The sequence below is a fragment of the Poecilia formosa genome, unplaced genomic scaffold, assembly GCF_000485575.1.
Source record: "Poecilia formosa unplaced genomic scaffold, Poecilia_formosa-5.1.2 Scaffold15, whole genome shotgun sequence".
In the NCBI taxonomy this organism is placed as follows: Eukaryota; Metazoa; Chordata; class Actinopteri; order Cyprinodontiformes; family Poeciliidae; genus Poecilia; species Poecilia formosa.
The window spans coordinates 1,981,043-2,002,319 of record NW_006799954.1 but is presented as its reverse complement, the minus strand read 5'-3'; the positions used below and the strand labels follow the sequence as shown (position 1 = coordinate 2,002,319).

The following is a 21,277-nucleotide window of genomic DNA, read 5'->3' as shown; positions in this document are numbered from 1 at the left end:
AAAGTGCTCTTTTAAATCATCAATTATAATCAAGTCAGTTTTCTTTTGGTAATCTGAGCTCAGTTTTACTAATCAAACCCAAGCTGGTTTACTGTCATTACTGCCACCTGCGTGATCATGGAAGAGAACCTGTCTGATGACTCGAAGAAGGCTAAAAGATTTCTAAAAAGAAACACATGCCTAAATCGAATGAAATTCAAGAAGACATGAGTAACAGCCATTGGCAAAGTGCGCACTTAAATCCATTTGAGGGGCTTTCATGACGTTAAACCTTCAACTTCAAGGTTTGGATAGATTCCACCCCCGAAATAAAGGAAACTATACTTTTAAGTATAAAGATAACTAGGGTTATCTTTTTATGCCAATAAAATATAGTCAATGATATGAAGCACGTGTGATATAAAAAAAAGGAAGGGGGAAAAAAAAGAAGAAAAGCAGCATTAGCCTATGGGGCGGAAATAGCCTGCTGTTTCTGGCGCTGTTTTAGCGATGTACATAAAATCAAATCTGCTTCTCTGTTTATTTTAAATGAGCTCCTTTGAGAGACGGTGACTCAGCTGCCAGCACAGTGGGAATGAGGGCTTCGCAGGGAGGGAGCCAGCTGGGCATCAAGGTGGAAGACATCAGGGGAGGGGCCACGTGTCCAACATTCAGGCCCTTCGAGTGCGGATGAGATCTTTACGCAATAGCTATCGGAAGATTTCCTTTATGTAACTATCTCATGACAACCCACCGTAAACCGTTCATCCTGGAGAGACGGTGACGGACGAGCTCTCCTGCAAGCCTCTAAATATATAAGAGGGGAGAGAGAGGAGCGGGAGCCCCAGTCACTGCCGTGCCTCGACTCCTCCAGACTGGATGTAGCGGAACAAGGTGGACTTGTGGAGCGGCTTTTTTTTCACGCACGGAGTTTGCAGGAAATACCGCATCTCATTCATTTCGTCCTGGGTTCTAACTATAAAATAAGCTGCTTCCGTTTCAGTTTGAGCGATTCGGCTTTTGCTTTGCGGGTGGATATAAGTCCGCGTTTGGAAAAAAATAAATAAAAAAATAAATAATTTAATTCACCAGGTAAGTTAAGCTTCATGAACGGATTTATCTTGAACTCTTTGCCCTTATGGTTTGATTGATGTTTTAATCTAAAAATAAAGCCCGAAAAGCCGACTTTTGATGCTTTTTAGTAATGAAAATGATTTCTAGACAACTGTATAGTTCAAGTACGTCGGATTATATTTGAAATATAACCGCACAATTATCTAACAGTTACTTTTCCCTTTATGTAATTCTTTCTTTTATATTTAATTGAGAGAAGGACATCAATACATTAAAATTATATTAAATGTAATTTTATTTCCATGGATTTTTGAATTAATCTTCATCTACTGCAGCGTACTGTATAATTTCTTACCAGAAAAGCTGACAAAGAGATAAAACATTGAATCAAAATGAAACTGAATGTTGGACTAAGTAAGCACAGCAAAAGCTAATAAAATATCTTTGTTTTATGAAGGAAATATGATACTCAGGAGAAGTCTCCTCTTCTTGTTGTTCATATCCACATTCCATCAAGTAACACCCCAAGGTAAGTAGATATTTATAGATCATTTATTTATTTTAAGTTATCCACACTGATTTAATTATGTCTAATATTAATACTAAGACTACAAGACTTTGCTTCCTTTCGAAAAACGATTAGTTATTCTATTATTGACAGGTTTGCTGGTTTTGATTAGAATCCGTAATTGTAAATTTTAAAAACTTCATGGACCTTCATTAATCCCCAATAGTAATTTGATTTCCTATTTTCATCCCTTCATTTACTGATTTCAAGATGGAGAGCAGGAAGATGAAACATCATTTGACCTGTTTGAAATCAGCCACATTACACGCAAGACTCTGGGGGCCAAACAGTTCCGGGGCCAATACTCTGATCTCCCTGCCTACCGCTTCATCCGCTTTGACCACCTGCCCCCAGTCAGCGCCCCCATACTGAAACAAATACTACAGCAGATCCAGAACAACGAGGGCTTTGTGTTCATCGCCAGCATTCGCCAGGATCGCTCCTCGAGGGGCACCCTGATCGGCCTGGAGGGCCCCGACGGCCGGCGGCAGTTTGAGATCGTCTCCAACGGACGGGCCAACACCCTGGACCTGGTGTACTGGGTGGACGGTTCGCAGAACGTGGTCTCGTTCGAGGACGTGGACCTGGCCGACTCGCAGTGGAAGAACATCACACTTCACATTCATGGGGAAAACGCAAATCTGTTTGTGGGCTGCAGCTTGATCGACAGCTTCATCCTGGACGAGCCCTTCTATGAACACCTTCAGGCCGATGGGAGCCGAATGTATGTGGCAAAGGGATCGATTCGTGAGAACCACTTCAGGGTAAGATGGAGAGAGTCTTCTGAGATCCGAATTATGGTTGTCTTGCATGAGAAACAATTCAGAAGAGGGTCAATGATAAAAAGTTGTGATCAGAATTGGTAAAAACTTATTTTACCTCTAGAAAGAGTTCTTCCACCAAAAGATTTAATAACGGCATTAACGACAAGTTTGTTGTTGTTTTTTTGTCTAACAGGGCCTCATTCAGAATGTGCGCTTCATCTTCGATACATCAGTGGAAGACGTCCTCCTTAGTAGAGACTGTGAAGTCACAAGACTAGGTGAGAGACAAGTGTTTATTTGGGAAAAAAAAAAAGAAGAAGAAAGCCTTGTAGTATTTATCTAAAGGTTCCTGGCATTCTGTGGAAGTTGAGATCTTTCATGGTCTTTCTGAATCCAAAATGTGAATCAAATTTATCAGAACTGCAAAGTGTTTCGAGGCTGATCCCTTGCAGATGTGCTTTGGAGACTCCTTCACATGCAACTCCCTTCCATACAACCACCCTTACATGTGATGTCTCTGTTTTGTTTAAGTATCCACCGCAGCAACCAGTTTACCTCCACTGTATGAATCTAAGGACTTTCTTGACGCTCAAAAAGAGGCTCGCAGATACGTGGCGAAGATCTCCCGCCGTTGCCTGTGGAAACGGCAGTACTGACACAGTGGCTCGAGGTCGAGCGCTGAACAAAAAGAGATGCAGATGCTTACATTTATTTCCATTGGCAGTGGACTTGGAATAATATCCTGGGAAAGAAAATAGAAAAAGAGGAAAAGTGAAGGCAACACTGCAGATCACAGAGCTTCCACTTCCAGCTGCTCGCACACACACACACACACACACACACACACACACACACATTCGTGGTGAGATCATAAACTGGCTGCTTTGGTTGCTTTTCTCAGCTGAAGCTTGGCCCAATTTAAAATAAGGACCTCATGATCTTTAGCGGGACTCACAAGAGTACTAGCTATGGAGATATAGACACAGCAAATTGAAACACAGGCACCTTTTACAACACACTGCAAGGTTTCCAGGTCTGGAAGGCGATGCTTTGGTGCGTTATTGCACTGTGAGTCCACATGCATTGAGTAGGAATGTCCTGTGTTCCAGTGATCGTTGCATATGTGTTGCCACAAGAAGTGTTAAATTCCAGCTTGAAAGAGTTTATTTGTTTAACAAATGTCACCAACGCATTTAAATCTTCTGCACGCTCACTGGTGCCAGTCAAGCTTCCACCTTGGCAGAGAGTTTAATGCAAAACGACACCCATAAACCCGCACAAACCACTCTCGTAAAAGCCAACACACCGGACATTAATGAGCAGCGTTAAAATTAGCCCCCTCATTTCGCTCTCTGTCGAATTCTTTCCTTGCTATGCTTTGAAAAAGCACAGCATGTCAATCAGGGAGAGGGGAGAATGCATAAACGCTTTCACAGACAAGCCCTCCTGAGATTTAAATGGATCCAGCAGACTGGGGAGGAAATAAAACATTGTGGGACATCACTGGGCAAGTCGAATGACTTTTTGATTTAGAGTCCCCGATCTGCTGTTAATCTTCACCAATTTACATCGCCAGATCCAAGCAGATACGTGCTTGTGTGTTGGCAGGACGACAGGCGCTCCATAGAGCTTTTTGATATGCGTCTTGTTTATTCTGGAAATTACGGATTCGCAAACTCTGCTGTGATATAATTAAACTTCAGAGTTTAAACAGGTAAACTGAGGGAAATGGAGGTGTAAACTGTGAGGGAATGCGGGCAGCTATTATGTTATAAGGTTCGCTGCAAACTCCTCCCAGAAAAGATGTCCTTTCCTGCTGTGCAGACTTGTATTTCTGCCTCCTTGTCCTGTGACCTGTCTGTGCAAAAATCCCAGCTGGTAGACACGTTATGCTTGGCTGGGTTTCCTGCTACAGATGTGTTGACGGTGCAAAAAAAAAAAAAAACTTGGCAGTTAGCCTCATTTTGCCCTTTAAATTGGCCAGTAGCTAGAAGGACTGAAGGATTAGGTTCCAGTGGCTGTAACTGAGAGATTTTCGCTGACTTAACTAAGATTATATGATAAAATTCAAGTAAATTTGTTGGAGAGGTCTCCCTATGTCAGAGGTCTCCTGAAGCAGGGCCTTGTATCCTCCATCACTGTTGTTAGAAATCATAAAGATTCAGAAAGCTAATCCTTGTTTAAATCAAACACAGCTACAAACTGCACATCTGATTTTAGCGCATTAAGCATCGCAGTAGCTATATTGTGCATTACGTCGTCTTTTGGCCTGCTCCTACAAAACAGGAAATCACATTGTCTGCAGATCATAAACCTCATGTTTCAACAATGATCTCAAATGTGTTTCCCATCACCGACTTGTAGCAGCTTACATCTCTTCTGCCTCTCTCTTTTAGACGATGACAATGGCTTGAGAGAGAGCGCAGAGATTGTGGATGTAAGCCCGTCCATCACCACAAACATCATAGGTCCAAAGACTGACGACCTGGGTGCAGATATGTGTGAACGCTCCTGTGAGGAACTTAGCACGATGTTCCAAGAGCTGAAAGGTCTGCGTGTGGTTGTCAGTAACCTCATTGACGGTTTGCAGAAAGTGGTAAGTTGGGAAACCGATTGGACCAAGCACATTCCTTTCCTGTGTTTGCTTCTAAAGTTGTACTGATTAATTCAAATTACAGGTTCGTAAGGAACAAACTAGTCTTTAATGTGACATCCATAACGTAAGACATTTAAATTGGGTTACTGGGTAACCTAGTTTTGTTTGAAAGTAAACGGCACAAAGCCGCAGGACTGTTTATAGAGCGGCCTGTGACAACTGAACCCGTTTGACTTCTGGTATCTGTGGCAGCATGAGTCAGGCAGATTTTATGACATGTTACATGTGGACATAGGAAGTGTTCCCCTGGCAGTGGCTCGGTCCAGTCTAATGTCTGACTTTGTTTAAACAGCTCTTGCGTTTCCTCTGGGAGCCTCCCAGTAGTGAGAGACTGTGGGCATGAACCTTAGGGGAAAAAAAGTGGTTGGTATGAAAAGGGTCCCTGAGGCTCTTCCAGATCGAGTGGTGTCTTACACTCTAGTGCTGCACACTGCCGTTTCCCGATTCAAGAGGAAGCTTGCACAGTGAAACACTGAAATCTTTGGCAGCGTTTAATCGACTGACAGTTCCCGAAGTTTGAAGTAGTCCAGCCACAGATCCCCTGGTCTCCAAGTGGGTTGGAGGTTGTATTGTGCAAAAGAAAGCAGGAGGTTTTACTGCTGTGCTCGCTCAGAAGCAAGAGAGAAAAAAAAAGGAAAAAGAAAAGAAGTCTAGTGTTGTAACTGCAACCGCTTAGCTGGATGACTGATCTTTCTCATTCTCCATGATTTGCCCTAACATGTGTTCCTAACATAATTGTTTTGTCTGTAGTTGATCTTCATATCTGCAACAGCCAGATGCACCTTTATATAATTAGCGTGCCTTAATTGTTTGTGACTAATGTCCTTCTTGATCTGCTACTATGTGTTCAGACAGAGGAGAATACAGTCATGAAGGAGGCCCTTGGGAGAATGAAGGACACTAAAGAGAAAAACATGTGCTGGCAGGACGGCCGCTTGTTTGATGACAAGGAAGATTGGGTAGTGGACAGCTGCACTAAATGTAAATGCCAGGTAATTCCAGTTCATGCGGGAGAGTACACATTTACTGCTGAAGTCTGTAAACTCGATAGACTCTATGATCTGCTAATTCCAGGAGTCCAAGATAGTGTGCCACCAAATTACATGCCCTCCAGTGGCCTGCGCCAGCCCTTCTTTAATAGATGGAGAATGCTGCCCCGTCTGCATGCGTAAGTAGTTCGCACAAACTCTTGTTGTTGCAAACACGAACGCAACTGCTGCTCCATGTTCTTTCTTCTAAACTAATGCAGCCGTGTGCCATAAAAAACAATATTCCGTCCATGTTGAGCTTTAATAGCACATGACTCTTGCAGCCAGTTTGTCTGAGGGAGTAAACCACATATTTATTGACACTAAGAATGGCTTCTGTGGGTTCTTCAGATGAAGTCATTCGATAAACAGAGTGACATAAAGAATGAAAGCAAGAAGTTATGATCTTTTTCCAGTACTAAAATGCAATAAATAAATAAATAAATAATAAAATACAATAAGCAGATGTGGATTTTTCCAGCTAAAGACAGTGAAGACGGCTGGTCGCCTTGGTCGGAGTGGACAGAATGCACGGTCACTTGTGGGATAGGAACTCAACAGAGGGGTCGCTCATGCGATGCCACCAGTAACCCCTGCACCGGACCATCTATCCAGACCCGAAAGTGCAGCTTGGGAAAATGTGACAGCCGCGGTAAGTAGCTTGACTCATTTTTTCTCCAAATTGCCCTCATCCAGAAGTGGCTGCCTTTGCGATGCGATATTACTGTGTCTGTGTTGAATTATCTATGCTCCATTACCACTTTGACTAATCGAAAACAAAACATTTGCATGACATGTGGGGAGGTGAGAACATAATGGAGCTGCATAAAAAGTCATCTCAGCTCATTTATGAGACGAGACTAAATCTTTCAAAGTGCAAAACGCTGAGCTTTCGTCTTCATGAGTTTGGATCTGTCACAGTACGTCTGAGTGTGAGTGAGGAACTGGATCTCATCGTTGAGTTGAAGGGTGTGCTCTGTCAAAAAATACTTCCAAATAAATCATTGGCAAAGAGGGTGTTCCACTGTGCAATTACTCACCACTGGCTCCCATGCAAAAATATAAAAAATATAGGATTTTTTACTGGGATGTTCTTTGTATAATGCCCCCTTTAAGGGTTCTTTTTGTTGTTTTCCTTTTTTTATTCGACTTGTTTAGATAACCAAATCGTTGTTAGTGTCACACGAAGAAAACTTGAGTGGATGTAAAAATGAATTTCAAATGATGGTTGCATTTATTAAGGGATGAAAGCTGTGCAACCCAGCGCCCCTGTCTAAATCAATCATTTAGTGTGATTCATCCCATTTGTCTGGAAACCAGACACAGCTGTAGAATCAAGAATGCTTGGCCTTAAAAACGTTTTTAAGAAGAGTTGAGAAATAAACGTCATTGACATGTTCACAACCATTTCTAAGGCATTGGGACACTGAGAGCCATTGTGGAGAACAGAAGAAAACTTGAAACAGTGGTGGACCTTCCCACAAGTGGCTAGTTTACTAAAATTACTCCATGAATGCTTTCATCACTCGTACAGAAGTAATCCTTTTTCTCTTTTTCTCTCTTTTTTTTTTTTTTTTTTTTTTTTTTTGAGAAAAGACAAAGGATTGTTGGAACCAATGGTTGAGCATCAGACGATGCTCAACCATTCTTGTTTACACTGCTGGACAGTGATGTGGAGCACATTACCCAGGAATTACCTAGCCTTTTTTCTTTTGAGCCTCTGAAGGGCTCAAAAAAAAAAAAACAGAAAAAAAAAATCCAAATTAAGGATTTGAAGTGGCCAATTCAAAAGCCTGGCTTAAGAGAGGTCAATCATGCTGGGAAATCTTCCAGCACATTAGTGAATTAAGACAGCTTTTTGCACACAATAAATGAATTAATCATTATTAAAACTGCTTTTTGTGTCACCTATGCCTATCTAAAACACTTAAATGCAACCATTTTCTTTCCTTCTTGCAGAAGCAGATATTTTTCACAGCTTGATTTTTATTATAGGCAACAGTTTTGAATATGGGATTTGATTGGATATTGGACCATCATCTGTGATTGCTTTGAGCTACTATTACTCACGATGTATGTGAGGCACGAAAACAGTCTAACCACAAGAAGAGGAGTTTGACTATGATGACATAAATAGTGGCGTAAACATCACATTTCAAAGTGGGCAGCCTTTTCCCGCTATCACACAATGTTTACTGTTTACAGCTAGAAATGGGTGTGAATCTAAAGCGCAACATCGGATATATGTATTGTGGTGATGTCTGCGTGATAGGTGTTCCTCTCTATCCCCAGTTCGCCAGGATGGGGGTTGGAGTTTGTGGTCGCCTTGGTCGTCTTGCTCGGTGACCTGTGGAGAAGGGCAGATCACCAGAATACGCCACTGCAACGCTCCTGTGCCGCAGCTGGGTGGAAAAGACTGCGAAGGGAGCGGGAGAGAGACTCAGAGCTGCACGGCCAAACCTTGTCCGAGTGAGTATTTTAGCTAAAGAAAAGATTTCTCAAAAAGAAGCATCTTTGTTTGAAATGTCTGCTGTGTTCACATGTCCAACATTCAGTCCTTGGCTCGCCTCAGGGCGACATTCCCCATGTGCTCTGGACTGAGCTCCTGTCAGTCTGTCAGGAAGCTTTGAGCAAAATAAGCTCAGTTTGTTTTCTTTTGTAGCGTCGGGGTCCATATTTCTGTTTCTGCAAAGTTGTTTGTTTAAAAAAAAAAAAAAAATAGAAAAATGATTAAGTGATAAAAGGCAGAGTTTTCAAAAATTCACAGCACTCTTAAAATTTCTTACACGGGTGTCTTAATGGGCTTTATATCATCTTTTGAACTAAAATAAAAGACAAAAATGCTGAAGTTACCCTTGCAACACATGTTATTTGTTTTTAACAAAAATTTCTGATGAACAGAAAATTATTGTACATCATTAAATTCACTTAGGTAATACTTTTTAGAGTCAACTTCTGCACCAATTACAGCTGGAAGTCTGTTAGAGATCAGTATGACTATAAATTTGGCAGATCTTGTCACTGGGATTTCTGCTCATTTATCAAGGCACAGCTGCTTCATCTTCATCAAGCTTGATGGGTGCAGCTGCTGTGCAGTAATATTTAAATCATACCTCAAATTTTTCTTCAGCCTGTGGTCTGGGCCGTTCCAGGAACTTAAAATGTTTCCCTTAAGGCTGTTGCTTTAGCAGTGTGCTTGGGTGCACTGGCATGTTGAAAGACAAACCTCTGTCCCTCTCCAAGGTATGTGCCCTAACCCCATGTAAAACAGCTTCACCTCAAGGACTTTGATCTATTTAATAATATCCATAACTGATTTGATTTTGACCAATGTCAACGTGTTACCACACCACGATGCTGCCACTGCCGTGCTTTTGCCTAAGAAGCTTAGTTTTAGTTATCTGTTTTGTCAGGGCTAAAAGTGCTTTCTTAATTGAGTGAATATCAACTTTTTTTTCCCTTTCTTCTGTGAATTCCAGCTATTTTTGGGTAAATAGAAAATGTTCTTTAAGCTTTGCTTTCCATGTCCTATCAGTGTGATAGTGGCTTCATAATCAAATTGATGTTTTTTTTTTGTTTGTTTGTTGTTTTTTACCCACTGCAAATGCATGGTGGCTTATTTATTACTAAATGAAAACAGTAATTCAAGAAATGTTTCATTCCTTCTATGAAGGTTGAGGTTAGTTTTTAAAAACTTGGTAAAGATTAATGGTGCAAATCCTCAGAGCTAAAACGGGGGACTTAATCTCTAGCCCAACTGTAAACTAGTTTGTACAAAGACTAACATAGGTGGACCAGTTTTACTTAATAATTACAAATAATCTGACATTAAATTAGAGAATAAAATCCTAATTTAGAGTATCTGAATAAAGGGAACAATATGATTTAATTGTAGACAAAATCTATTCTAATGCTTTAGACAAGGAGAAATGAGTGTTTGCAGCTTTTGTTGAGCACTAATATGTGATTTATTTTCCCTTGTAGTTGATGGGGGCTGGGGACCGTGGTCTCCTTGGGCAACTTGTTCTGCAACATGTGGAGGAGGAATCAAAAGTCGTTCCCGTGAGTGCAACAGTCCTCAGCCTCAGTATGGTGGCAAGAAGTGCATTGGAGAGGCTACCGACAGCGACAGCTGCAACAAGGAAGACTGTCCTATCGGTGAGCTCAACGTAGCATTTTTATTTTTTTTTTCAGTTATTACCACAACAGGTTTCAGGTTTGCAAACAACAAGAAAATTTCTTCAGATCGTAACTTTGGCTTAAGAAAAAACCAAAGTTACGATCAACTGCCATACCTTTGTAGGAGGTGTGGCAGTTGATTTATTAGAATTATGTGGTGACTATAAATTCAGGTTGTGTCACAAAGATGCTGCCAAACTGCCAGGAATTATCAACAAAGTCTGTTATGACTACTAGGAAAAAAAATCCATGTGTTTGGAGATTTATTTTCAAAATGTCACATTGTGCTGTTTGTTTCCACCCATCTCTCTTCTCTGACAGATGGATGCTTGTCCAACCCTTGCTTTGGAGGGGTCGACTGCAGCAGCTCAGCAGACGGCTCCTGGGAATGCGGCCCCTGTCCTGCTGGTTTTCGTGGAAACGGCACTCATTGCGAAGACATTAATGAGGTAAAACCAAAAGACCCTCTTAAGTACTCAGTGGGTTTCTCATAATTCCTTTATTTGGGTTCTTATTTTTCATTTTGCCAATGCATTTTTTCCCTTTCTAGTGTGACATGGTGTCTGATGTTTGTTACAAAGTGGGTGGAGCACAGCGCTGCGTCAACACTGACCCGGGTTTCCATTGCTTGCCCTGTCCAAAGCGCTACAAAGGCACACAGCCGTTTGGTATGGGTGTCGAGGCAGCCAGGAAAAACAAACAAGTGAGTTTTTGTTGCACTCAGTCAGTGTCTTTAGCTGATCTCTGTTAAGTTGATAGATAGCCTCGAAGAAGTGAAACAAGAGAAGGAATGGATTTCCAGGAGCAGATCCCTGGTATTTTGGTGTTGGATCCAAACATATTTATGACTAAAGCATCAACTATACGTGAATATGACTTAACTTTACAAATAAATAAATAAATAAATAAATCAGCACCAGTAGAAGATTGAGGACAGAGGAGAAGACGAAGTAGATTGGAGTAACTCCTAACAATAAGCATATGTCATACCTCTCTGGTTTCTGGTAAGATCAGAAACAGACCGACCCAGTTCTTATAATTGTTTTTGAGTTCGATATTATAAAAACAAAAGTCACAGCTGTTACGTTTTATCTCTAGAACAGGTATTGGAACATTCCGTAGATAACACACTCCACAGGGACACTGTTGTTTTTGCTGTTTTGATCCCAGAATTTATGGGAAACTAAAAAAATAAAAAAAATAAAAAAAATCAGTCATGTTTTATTTCCCTTTGTAATGCTCTTTGTGCTCAGCAGATGGTTGTCTGATTTCACATTGACTTTGAAAACCATCTTATCATTGGGAATAAAAATGCTTCATTGCACATATGTGTTTAAAAGCTGGATCATGCTGTTCGTTTGGCCTCGGTGCACTCACTGTGTGGTATCTAAAATGGATGAAAGTTCATCCCCTGGTGATGTGGTGTACCTGTGTGCTGTATTAGGCAACAGTACTTGCAAACATGAGATGCAATCCAAAAGGATCTCATAAAACCGATCGTACCTGGAAGTGGACCCTCCTTAGGGTTGTTGTTTATAAACAACAGTGATTACAGAGATTTAATATGATTAATATAATTGAATCTTTTCAGTGCAGGCCATGCCAGCAACTGTTGCTCTTTGAAGTAAACTTGAACATCTGTATTCATAAAACCGCCTCCACTTCTTGTCCGTTTGTTTGTGTTCTGTTAGGTATGTGAGCCAGAAAACCCATGTAAAGAAAAGACCCACAACTGTCACAAATATGCTGAATGTATATACATCAGCCACTTTAGTGACCCAATGTACAAATGTGAGTGTCGCACCGGCTACGCTGGAGATGGCTTTCTGTGTGGAGAGGACTCAGACCTGGATGGATGGCCCAATCAGAACCTGGTCTGCAGTGCCAACAGTACATACCACTGCAAAAAGGTATTTTGAGTGACTAGTTTGGGAGTTGCCCTCCACGCTGTGACACGAAATTCAGCTGATGAATCTTGTGAACTTCTTGTAACCATTTCAGGATAACTGTCCCAACCTACCAAACTCTGGACAAGAAGACTTTGACAAGGATGGACAGGGAGACGCTTGCGACAAGGATGATGACAACGATGGAATTATGGACGAACGAGTATGAGAATTTTATAAACTTTTACAATTACTAAGAATTATTACCACGGAAAACGTAAGAGGACTCATGATAAGTTAGATTATATTTGGCAGAACCCAGTTGCAACCTCACATTTCTGCTCAGGTGAGCAACGACCTAAATGAAATGTGAAAGAAAGGAAAACTTTGCTTAACTTAAAATGAACCACAGTGCGTTGCGATGTGGAGTGGATAGTATCTAGTTTCAATAAAATGCAAAACATTTCTGTGGTTCTGAAGAACTAGAGAGAGTAAGACTTCAAGCAGATAATGAATTAATGTCTTTGGATAATCTTTAAATTATTAAAATAAAATAAGCATAAATTATATTGCTCTCTAACAAATCAATGTAATATTACTTTTGAAATCAGAAACAGGTCTTGTGAGGGTTATTATTTTATATTACATTCTATGTTCTGTGTCTGGATGAGCAATAAGAGCTTAAAGATTTACAAGAAACAGACATTAACAAACACGCTCTTCCCTGCACAGGACAACTGTCCCCTCCTTTACAATCCCCGCCAATTTGACTTTGACAAGGATGAAGTAGGTGACCGCTGTGACAACTGTCCCTATGAACACAACCCTGCACAAATAGACACCGACCATAACGGTGAAGGCGATGCCTGTGCTGTGGACATTGACGGAGATGGTAAACTGGCCATGCTTGTTTTTGAACTGAAGCACAACTGACTATTAAATCCATGCACTAAAATAAAATTGCATGTTCTAATAGCACATTTTTTCTCACAGAAATTCAGAATGAAAACGATAACTGCCCCTATGTGTACAACACTGACCAGAAGGATACAGACATGGATGGGGTTGGTGACCAGTGTGACAACTGCCCGTTGCTTCATAATCCCGACCAGGTAGTACATCCTGCACTGCAAAGAATGAAACCACATAGTAGGTATATGAAGTATCAATGACTATATTTGTATCTGCTCAACAGACTGATGTGGATAATGACCTGGTTGGAGACCAGTGCGATAATAATCAGGACATTGATGAAGATGGCCATCAGAATAATTTGGACAACTGTCCTTATGTGGCCAATGCCAACCAGGCAGATCATGACAAGGATGGAAAAGGAGACGCCTGTGACTATGATGATGACAATGATGGCATAGCTGATGACAAGGACAACTGCAGACTGACGCCTAACCCAGACCAGGAGGATGCCGACGGTGAGGATGTGGCCTTTAAATGATTTAACATTCCAGTTGAAGCATGTTCCAGATGTGCGAAGGCTACATTCGTTCAGCAGGTCACTCCTGGAAATTCTTACCGAGGGAGTGCCAGCAGTTCATTCAGACTGTGGAAGAGTGAGAGAGAGCAAGACTTCTAGCAGATAGCAGGAAGGCTTACTGTGAGGGAAAACTTTACAAATTTGGCTATCGTTTAACTTGCTGAATTTCAAAGTGTTTGCTGTTTTTTTTGTTTTTTTTGGAGTTATGGTGAGCACCTACATTTTTCAGGGAAAATGGAAACTGGTCTTTTAAGTAGTTCTAGCAATCCTAACCCAACTTGTTTCTTTAGAAAAGAAATTTGGCTGAAATCTGGATCATCAGGTCAAAAGTTTACGAAAACATGTCAGTGATCAGCCTCATGATTCTGATTTATTAATCTCAATCTAAAAAAAATCTGAAGAATAATATTTCTAATATTTTTTTGTTAATTTATGATCTCAACAATATCTTTGTGGGTTGTTTTTGTCTTTTTTAACACTCCAAATTATTATCTTCCATCTTTCACTTTTAAATTACATGAATTCTAGTGTCCCCTTTAAGTAAATGTATTTTCTAGTATATATGTAATTATGTCGGCATGCAGAAAAGCAGGAGAAAGTGGAGTTTTGCTTAAATAAAGCATCCAAAAAAGCTCCATCCTGGTTTTCACACAATTGGGTTGTTTCCTGTGCAAACTCTAACTAAAACATACACTCGGTCAGTGTTATTACTATAATTTCTTGCATGATGGATGGCTCCTCCAAATACCTCATTGTTTTTCTTCTATTTATAATCTGGTTATACACCGTGTAGCTAAACATGCATGCTCCAGTATTTTCTAGTCCTGCTCTTCCAAACTCCACGTAGTCGCTATTTGTTCTCACTACCCAGTGAGGTTTTGAGTTCTCCCTGATGCTCAGCAATTAGTTTCCCTGCAGCAGGTGTGAAGTACAGAGGCTGTGGAAAAAGTCGACAACGAGTGATGTCATTCTGCATGGCCTAGCGGGCCAGAGGGGTACATGCCAGGTTGTGAAGTTTTTATTTCCTTTCAGCTTTCCTCGTGATTAATCCAAAGAGCCCCATTTAAAGCAGGGTTACCTGGAGTTTGTACAGCTGTCTGTAAATGGAAACAGACCACAGAGTAGGAAAGCTCTGGAGAGGATGCCTTTGCGCTCTGTAAAGCTTGTCAGATAGTGTTAATTTGATAGAACCATTTTGGTTCACTAGGACAGTAACAAAGCTGCTGACAAAAGGAAGCTGGTTACTTCCTTCTAGTTCTCCTTTCCTAACTACTGGCTTATTTTCATCCCCGCTTTCCCGGCACGCAGTCCAACTCCAACATACGTCAGGCTGTATGTTAGTAATACTTGTGGAAATTGTCACAACAAGAAAAAAAGCATTTGCCTTAGTATACTTGGCCTGGGTTTGAAAGCCCCCTTTTCTGGGAGGAATTGTTATTTTTCCATCCATTTTTCATTTTAACTTGCGAATGTTCCTCAGTAGTGGGAGTGTTGGGATACTTACATCAGCGTACAGCTGTTTTTCAAACCTATTCAAAAGTAGGTCACCCTTGTTGATGTTTTTTTTAAATATTGCTTCATTCAAAACAGGTGATGGAAGAGGGGACGCGTGCAAAGACGACTTTGACAATGACAGCATCCCGGATATCCTCGACGTGTGTCCAGAGAACAATGCCATTAGCATTACAGACTTCAGGAAGTTCCAGATGGTCCACTTGGATCCAAAGGGAACAACTCAAATTGATCCCAACTGGGTGGTCAGGCACCAGGGCAAAGAACTGGTTCAGACTGCAAACTCTGATCCAGGCATCGCAGTTGGTGAGCAGTACACATGCAAAATGTTTGCCGTCAGACAAGCCTTTCATTCTGATGCACTGCTTTCCAAAAGAAACCCTCTTGGCTCTGTAGAGTCCCAAGAATGTATCGTATCTGTTTTCCTCCCGCAGGTTTTGATGAGTTCAATGCAGTGGACTTTAGTGGAACCATGTATGTGAACACAGACAGAGATGACGACTATGCTGGCTTTGTCTTCGGCTATCAGTCAAGCGGGCGCTTTTACGTTGTGATGTGGAAGCAGATCACACAGACTTACTGGGAGGACAAACCATCCAAAGCCTTTGGCATCTCTGGCGTTTCGCTTAAAGTTGTCAACTCAACCACAGGAACTGGGGAAAACCTCAGGAACGCTCTGTGGCATACGGGGAACACCGCCGGACAGGTAGGATCTCATCCAAATGCTGTAATGACTTACAAATGTAGTCACAGCTCTTGGTTCTTTTCTATATTTTGCCTGGTCATAAACCCAAACTGTAATGTATTTTATTCGATAAAGCAGCACAAAGTGAAATCTGTTTCAAAAGTCGAATTAATACTTTACATAGGTGCGCACTCTGTGGCATGACCCCAAAAACATTGGTTGGAAGGATTACACAGCTTACCGGTGGCATCTCATCCATAGACCCAAGACTGGCTTTATAAGGTAGGGCAACCTATTTACCTGCCTGTATTCTTTTAACATCATGTTTATGTGTTAATGTCATGGCTTGTTGTTCTCTTCAGGGTTGTGGTGTATGAAGGGAAACAGATCATGGCTGACTCAGGACCAGTTTATGACAAGACATTTGCCGGAGGCAGGTTAGGCCTCTTTGTCTTCTCCCAAGAGTTGGTTTTCTTCTCCGACCTCAAATATGAGTGCAGAGGTAAGTTGGAACCATAACCATGTTTGCCAAACAAAACATTTTGCGAGCTTTGAATTATCTGGGTATCTTAAATCTTACTGTAAGGCTGTCATTTCATGGATATTTAGTTATTTAATTTGTCAGATGGCTAGTTTACAACTTGAGATTAACTAACTAACTATAGAGAGACACAGCCAGACATAAGGGCTGCCCACCCGATGTTTTTCTGTTAATAATTAGGAATATGAGATATGATAACTTTGAAAAAAATCGACCACAATTTTACTGTATCAGGATATTTACACACATTTAAAATTATGCTTTTAAATCCCAATTATTCTGACTGTCGCTAAGCTCACCAAAGCAACAGTCATTGAAATTTTAATTTTTTTTTATTCTGATACACAAACTTAAGAGCAAAACAAAAAGAGGAAGAAAACTCCTAAATTTGGCTGTCGCTTTGCAAAACCTAGTGTATGAAATATGATCCAATTTTGCCTTTCTGCTCTTTACAAAATAACACAAGTACAACAAACCTCTATAATTGTTTAATTATATGGTCTGTTTACTTGGATGGAGACTCCTGTCTCAGTTGAGATATGATGCCCTTAGCTTTCCAGCTGCAGTTTTGAACAGCTTTATAAAAATGATGGGTGACGTTCCTTTAGTTTCCACACCGTCATTGTTTTTTTGTTTTTTTTTACAATTGGATATAAACAAGGCTGAATTTGTCTTTCTTGTATTTGGGAGAAGGAAAAAAAAAAGGTGCAATAGCCTTCATTAAGCCAGTAGCAACATGTACAGTTGGAGAAAACTTCAACACTTTTTTTTCCAGCATCTCATTAGAAGAACTTTAAACTGAAGGAATGGTGTAAGGGAGTAAACAGTTTTGAAAATTTGGAGCTGTTAAACTTCTGTATCCCTTGATCCTGTTAATCAGCCAATGCTTAATTAGGACGCTAAGAACCTGCCTGTGGGAAAGTTCGCCTTTTCTGACATGAGTCAGAAAGTAGTCAGTTATTCTTTATTTTGAAAAGTGAGAAAAGTAAACACTGAGAAACAGCCGTGTGAAAACATTGAGGTCTGTATTGCTTTGTTAACATAGCTGGACATGTGGATATTTAAAATCATTTTCAACAATATTGAGAAATCAAAGTAAGTGAGACAAGACATGTCAATGTTATCTATAAAATCTAATAAATACACGCAACTTCTAATGTTAAATAAATCTGGACAATGTGGTGTATCTCATCCGATGAACATTAGAAAATGGCTACTCTTCATTTTGAAGAAGCTTTTCCACATTTGATACATGGTTCTGTGTGATGGTTAGAGGGAAGTCTCCACAAATGCTAAAGTTTGACATGAACACTAAGACTTAGAAATAACGTAGAGATGAGTCTAAGCCTTCATTATTTGGACATGTTTGGAAACAACCAAATGCAACATTCCAGGATAAAGGCGTCATACCTACCGTGAAGAACAGAGCTGAAAGTATCATTGTTTGAAGATGTTTTACTGGAGTAGCACCTGACTACCTCACAGCTATAAACTCTACAGTGGTCCAGAAGGTGTTTGAGGAAAAAAAAATGTGCGAGTTCATCTGTAAAAACAAAAAAACTGTGCCGAAGCAGAACTTGACTCTGCTGTGTGACAGTGACTCAAAAACAAACCAGTAAATCCACCAACAGCTGGCTGAGAGTTAATAAATGGCATGGGTATGAAAGAAACTCCTCAATCATCAGCTGAAATGAGGATTAGAGCAAACTTTCCTGAAATGGCTACAAGAATCAGCTCGTTTCATTTCTTTTCTCTTGTGTAATGAGCAAAACAAGTCAAATATATATGTATATATTTTTTTTTGCCAAACCACCTTCATTTTCAAAGATGGATAACAAAAGACTAGGGATATTTTATTTTATCTTTTTTTTTTTACAGAGTCTAAATTCCTAATTGTTTCTCATCTCTGTGTGAACTGTTATTGTTTCTTGCATGCAAAGAACATTTTGTAAACAATCAATATGTTTTCCAAACTTCAGATAAACCGGAGTTCCCAACAGTGTTCATCAGGTAATGGGGAAAGGGTTTGTGTGTCGAGTTGTTGTTGCAAGAACAAAACTGCTGTTTCTGCTTGTCAGCTTGCCCATGCACAATGCCCCAGCTGCATTGTGAAAGGCCTTGTGCGTCAGTCCAAGGATCTTATGCTGAGTGCCAAGTTGCTAAATTGTGGAAAATGAGCCTGCGGCACTTATTCACAATCACAGCCACGTTGCTGAAGACACGCTTCCTAATGCCCACAGTGCACATGTTGTTTCTGCATTCTGTCGCTTTTCAATGTGGAGGCTTTACCGTGAACTCAGTACTAACTATAGTTGTCTCTCAAATCTTCTTGCAGATAATTGAGTTATATGACACACAGAAGATGGACGAAGGCAAGAAGTTTTCCAATTTAACCCTGTCACCAGTGAAGCCATCTGGACATAAATAAGACTTTACATACAGGCATCCTTTGCCTTAATACGTTGACAGGAAATGACATCATGGCAGATTTCAGTTTCCCTTATGCAATTTTTCCATTCATGGGAAGAAACTGAACATAGTAAACATGCTTAAAAAGCCTCTGCAGAATATCAAAAAAATAAAAAATGTACCTATTCTACATCTTTATCTTTATTGTGTGACCACTTGATGGAGAATCACTTACAAGGGAATCAATTATTCGTGATTCCCTGCATTTGCCTTCTCGCTTTGACATGTAAGTGATTTCTATTGACAGATGTTCTTTTGTTTTTACTCAGCTGTTGGTCAGTCATCTGTCAGAGCTCTGTCTGACAAAACATAAACCAACCAGCTAACTAAAACCATAATCAACACTATTTCTCATCATTCTTCTTATGATGAATGTGATTTAAAATGGGAAACTACAGTGATTGATTTCAACAATGCGAAAGATGTTTATACTAAGTCTGTACTATAATTTCTTTTGTAAATTATTTAGGCTCAGCCTGTATTTTTTATTTTTTGCATTTGTGCTAGTTTGTAAATAGTTTTATTTATTTGTTTACACTGATATATAGTTCAATATCACAAACAAGATAGCATACCACAAATATCTGAAGATTTTTAAGTGTTCTGTCACTTCTGTCGGAGGGACTGTTTTTGAAAGTTGCTTAGAAATGATCATTTTCATACCTTGGTGACAAGGTATATTAGTTGTGGTTGTTCAGTTTAAGACATCAAAGTGATATGTATGTTTATCTCTGTCTATATGAGTTTAATCATCAAAACTGGCTGCTACAGTTTTTTTTCCTGAAGTGCCTGTTCCCCGGTAAGTCTGGTGCTGCCTAACAGATCACTTATATGCACCTGACAATCTGAGGGTCATTACATTTTGTGGTAAAGTCTTAAAAATGAAAGATTGTAAAGACGTATTGTTGCAAGTAGTTTTACACTCCTATGTTGTATTTTTTAGCATCATCATTGGATATGTGGACCCTTACAGTGTTGAATGAAATGATTCCATATGAAGGTCTCAAAAGACAAAGTGTAACTGTACAGTGTGGCTTGGGATCATGACAGTGTCTCAGTTGATTGGCATTAGTCTGTGTATTTCTTATGTTCTTCCCTGCTTGCTTTCCGTCTTCTTCTTTTACTTGAGATTTGCAATGCACAAAGTGTAAATGTTTTTTTTTTTATTATTATTTCTGTGATGTTACATAGACATTTTTACAAATTTGGATTGTTCTGTTTACAAATAAACCATTTTATACCATTTTGTTGAACATATGACTAAAAACTGAAATTGGCTGATGAATAATTTTACAAACAAGAAGTGTTTCACTTTCCTAAAACACTTTCTTCAAATATCCAGATTATGTCTCTTCAGCTCATATAATGAATGAACGGTGTGTTTAAAAGAGAAGTGTTGGGATTTTGCTCCTTTATTTAGACCCAATAAGTCATATTGGGCTGGCAGCACAAAATAAATAAATAAACCAAACTTAGTACTGCGAATGGCCAATATGGATGATTTGGCAAAGCCTGTGTCTATTAGTCAGGATGGGTTGTAAATTTGTCTGAAATAAATTTGACGTGAAGCAATAAAGTATTGTGCATTAGATCAGGTCAGATGCTTCCTCTGAGCTTAAACTGCTGTGCACTTTATTCACACTGCTTAAAACATCCTTAAAGATGATCCTGTTTTCTCCTTTTCCTACGGGTTTCTTCCGAAAATCGTTACAAATAGCAGACCAATAAGTCTGACAATTTTCCAAAACATCTGGTTGGTAGTGACATATAAAAGGAATAAATTTATTAATTTTTATTAGAGCTAATTACTGTTTTATAATGCTTTGCTTTAGCACTATGACTGTTTTGATTTTGAAACAAGCATAACTAAAATTTTCCCAAACTCTTGTCTATTTAAAAAAAAGGTACCAAATATTTCAGTCCTCATCAGAAATTAAACAGGAGTTAATTAAATCAGTTAGTGCAGTTGTCCTTTATTTTTCTGCCTGTTCAGATCCTGAAACAAATTTTAATATCAAACAAAGTCAGCTTTAGTAAATACCAAAAGCATTTTTTTTCTAGACTAACTTTATTTAAAAGTCAGCTCAAACTAACCTGGCCCTATGTCTAGAAGCAGTTGTTAAATCATAAATTAACTGTGATTAACCATCACTGTTGAAAAGTTGTCCAATTTCACTGGGCAGAAATAACAGATACCTTAAACAGAACCTGTTTGATAGCCTGGTATTAAGAAATCTCACACATTATCGTACGATCTCAAGAAATTACAGAACAGGAGAACAACAAAGTAGGTGATGTCTATTACCCAGGGCTTGAACAACTTGTAGCTGATGGGAACATGAATTTTCATTCAGAGCCAGAAAATCGTGAAGGAGTGGTGTACGACAAGCAGTTTGTGTCCTTTATCTCAAACACTTTACTTTAAGTGTCTTAACATTTACTCA

The 21,277-nt window shown here is 39.7% G+C and overlaps 1 protein-coding gene across 2 annotated transcripts; it reads left to right on the top strand.

Moving 5' to 3' along the window:
• The first annotated feature begins 769 nt into the window (after nucleotides 1–769).
• thbs2a (thrombospondin 2a) lies at nucleotides 770–20,221 on the top strand. 2 transcript variants are annotated; one of them, XM_007546195.2, is made up of 23 exons: nucleotides 770–1,071; nucleotides 1,511–1,582; nucleotides 1,832–2,385; nucleotides 2,579–2,663; nucleotides 4,782–4,981; nucleotides 5,893–6,033; nucleotides 6,116–6,209; nucleotides 6,551–6,721; nucleotides 8,362–8,538; nucleotides 10,054–10,227; nucleotides 10,570–10,697; nucleotides 10,799–10,951; nucleotides 11,940–12,158; nucleotides 12,250–12,357; nucleotides 12,867–13,026; nucleotides 13,128–13,246; nucleotides 13,330–13,564; nucleotides 15,217–15,444; nucleotides 15,573–15,844; nucleotides 16,008–16,105; nucleotides 16,186–16,325; nucleotides 18,344–18,374; nucleotides 18,700–20,221. In XM_007546195.2, exons 2-23 carry the CDS (start codon nucleotides 1,516–1,518, stop codon nucleotides 18,701–18,703), a joined length of 3,558 nt encoding a protein of 1,185 aa, XP_007546257.1. In that variant the 5' UTR covers nucleotides 770–1,071; nucleotides 1,511–1,515; the 3' UTR covers nucleotides 18,704–20,221. The 2 variants fall into 2 exon arrangements, with proteins under 2 accessions (XP_007546257.1, XP_007546258.1); XM_007546196.2 differs by lacking the exon at nucleotides 18,344–18,374.
• The last annotated feature ends 1,056 nt before the right edge of the window (nucleotides 20,222–21,277 follow it).